The 2,500-nt window shown below is 47.8% G+C and overlaps 1 protein-coding gene across 1 annotated transcript in view; it reads right to left on the minus strand.

Moving 5' to 3' along the window:
• LOC143034764 (uncharacterized) overlaps positions 1-2,500 on the minus strand; it is a 3,596-nt gene that overhangs the window by 753 nt on the left and 343 nt on the right. Inside the window, exons 1-5 of the mRNA XM_076201115.1 lie at positions 2,391-2,500; positions 2,090-2,192; positions 902-2,005; positions 461-616; positions 1-359 (exon numbers count right to left, since the gene is read on the minus strand). The exon at positions 1-359 is cut by the window's left edge and continues 753 nt beyond it; the exon at positions 2,391-2,500 is cut by the window's right edge and continues 343 nt beyond it. Of these exons, the coding sequence (XP_076057230.1) occupies positions 1-359; positions 461-616; positions 902-2,005; positions 2,090-2,192; positions 2,391-2,500 (1,832 nt within the window). The remainder of the gene's footprint in view (positions 360-460; positions 617-901; positions 2,006-2,089; positions 2,193-2,390) is intronic.

Below are 2,500 nucleotides of genomic sequence, written 5' to 3' on the forward strand. Positions count from 1 at the left end.
ATCTCGAAAGACCTCCTGATACTTACTTAATAAGGCAGTTAAGTCCTCCCGCTGTGCGGCCGTGAGGTGGTCCAGCTTATCCACTACCTGGGGCAACCCTCCTGCATTCTCCTTCCACGGCATCTCTAAGGTGGGGGAAATAGTGTCCTCGTCTACTTCATGCATGAGAGAAACCGTACAAACACTCGTGACAGTTTCACCCACCGGGTTCTGCCCCCTTTCTCGATACAACTTTAACATATTTATATGGCATAATTGTTGACTCCGTCTCCGATCTGGAGTGGCAACAATATAGTTTAGTTCCCCTACTCGTTTCACTACCTCATAGGGTCCACTGAACTTTGCCCTTAAGGGGTTACCTTGAAAAGGCAGCAGGGCCAACACACTACCACCGGGATTAAATTCCCGTATTTTGGCATTTCTGTCATAATGTCGCTTAATTCTTTCCTGAGCAACTTACCTTTCATGTCAGTCACCGACTTCGACATGTCCTTAGAGGCAGAACTATGTCCTTTCAATAAACATTCTTTCAGGACTTTAAGAGGTCCTCGAACCTCGTGCCCGAAAACTAATGCAAAAGGCGAGAGGCCCAACGATTCGTTGGGTACTTCACGCACTGCAAACAACAGGTATGGTAAGGCTTGGTTCCACCCCGTATCATTTTCTAAGCACCATTTCCTCAACATTGTTTTTAACGTTTGATGGTACCGTTCAAGGGCACCTTGACTCTGAGGATGGTAAGCACTTGACGTCACTTTCGTTATCCCCAGTGCTCCCAAAATCTGCATAACCTCTCTAGATAAAAACACAGACCCCTGGTCTGTCTGTAACTCGCGAGGTAGTCCCCACTTCGTAAAGAAGCTAATCAGCTCATGCAACACCACTTTGGCGCGCACTTTACGTAGTGGTATCGCCTCGGGGTACCTAGAAAATGTATCCATCAAAGTGAGAATATACTCATGTCCCCTAGCAGTCTTAGGCAACGGACCCACTATATCCACGATAACCTTAGCAAAGGGTTCCTCTCCTACAGGGATTGGTTTCAAAGGGGCTACAGGTACAGGTTGGTTTGGTTTTCCTACCAACTGACAAGTGTGGCAAGTACGGCAGTGCTGTGCCACATCCCTTCTAATTCCTGGCCAATAGAAATGTTGCCAGATAAGGTCTAAAGTTTTGCGTACACCCAAATGTCCAGAAAGGGGACTATCATGCCCTAGCCGCAGAACTTCTTTCCGGTAGACCCTCGGCAACATCACTTGCCGTCTCTCGGACCACACTGCATCATCAGTGGGGCAGGTACTTTCCACCCATCGGCGGAATAGTACTCCCTTGTCCAAGTAATACTCCTCCGATAGTTCACTACCACTCTCTACCCTTTCATATAGTTCCCGTAAGTCGGGATCGACACTCTGCAAGTCACTGAGACATCTTGTGCCCGCCTGTTTCTTTTCCATAAACAAGCGAGTCAAGTCATACACATCGGTTTCACTTACTTGTTCCTCCTGGAACAGAGGCTTCAGGTCAAACTCTGCTTCGACCTGGGCTTCCTCACTTGGGAGTTCTTCCTCGGGGTTCATACTGTCCTCACATTCAGGTTGTCTACGGTTTTCCCCACTCAAGACCCTTACTGGTCTCACCTGGTCCTTAGACCACTCCCTCTGTGCTGCCATCGCCCTTGTAACAGCGCAAACCGGAAATAACCCCGGGTGCTGTCTCTCTAGTTGCTCGGTCTCTTCCGAAACAACCGGTACCTCCGAAACTATGGGTGTGGGACACATCTTCCCACCAACCAAATCATTTCCTAATATAACATCCACACCTACAACTGGTAATTCATCTACAATCCCTACCATAGCCTGTCCCTCTAGAGGTACCTTGGCTAGGCCCCCTAGGGAACTTACCGTTACACTCCCTCCAACCACTGGAGTTCTCACCAGACTACTCAGTATTAGGGACTGGAGGGCTCCCGAGTCCCGTAGGATGGTGACTCGTTTCCGGTCTCCTCCTATGGATATCCAGCCTTTGAATAAAAATGGCTGATATCCCTTTAAGTGAGGTTTAAGTTTACCCTCCAATTCATCTACTTTACCCCCATCCATCTCTGATGGGCTGTTACCTATATAACTCATCAATGCCACGGCTTTGGCTTCACTCTCTCCCTGGGCCTTGCCCTTAGTGGAGGTGCTCTCAACCTTATTTGTTAAAGATACGGGCTTGACACCTTCCATCTCTCTTCGTCTCTTCCAACAATCTCTCATTTGGTGGCCTACCCTTCCGCAATAGAAACATGACTTAATCATTGATGACTTAATACAGTCATCTTTCTTGACTTCTATGGATTTGGTAGGTGACCCACCTGATGAGAGCGAGATTCTCTGCCTATTTATTGCCAGGTCTCCTTTTCCCTTGTGAGTAACCGAGAACTTCCCTGCAGGTCTTATCAATTTATACTTATCCGCTAAAACTGCGGCCTCCTCCAATTTGGAGACTTCTTTTTCCT

Source organism: Oratosquilla oratoria, chromosome 2, assembly GCF_046742065.1.
Source record: "Oratosquilla oratoria isolate Oo_2021 chromosome 2, ASM4674206v1, whole genome shotgun sequence".
Classification (NCBI taxonomy): Eukaryota; Metazoa; Arthropoda; class Malacostraca; order Stomatopoda; family Squillidae; genus Oratosquilla; species Oratosquilla oratoria.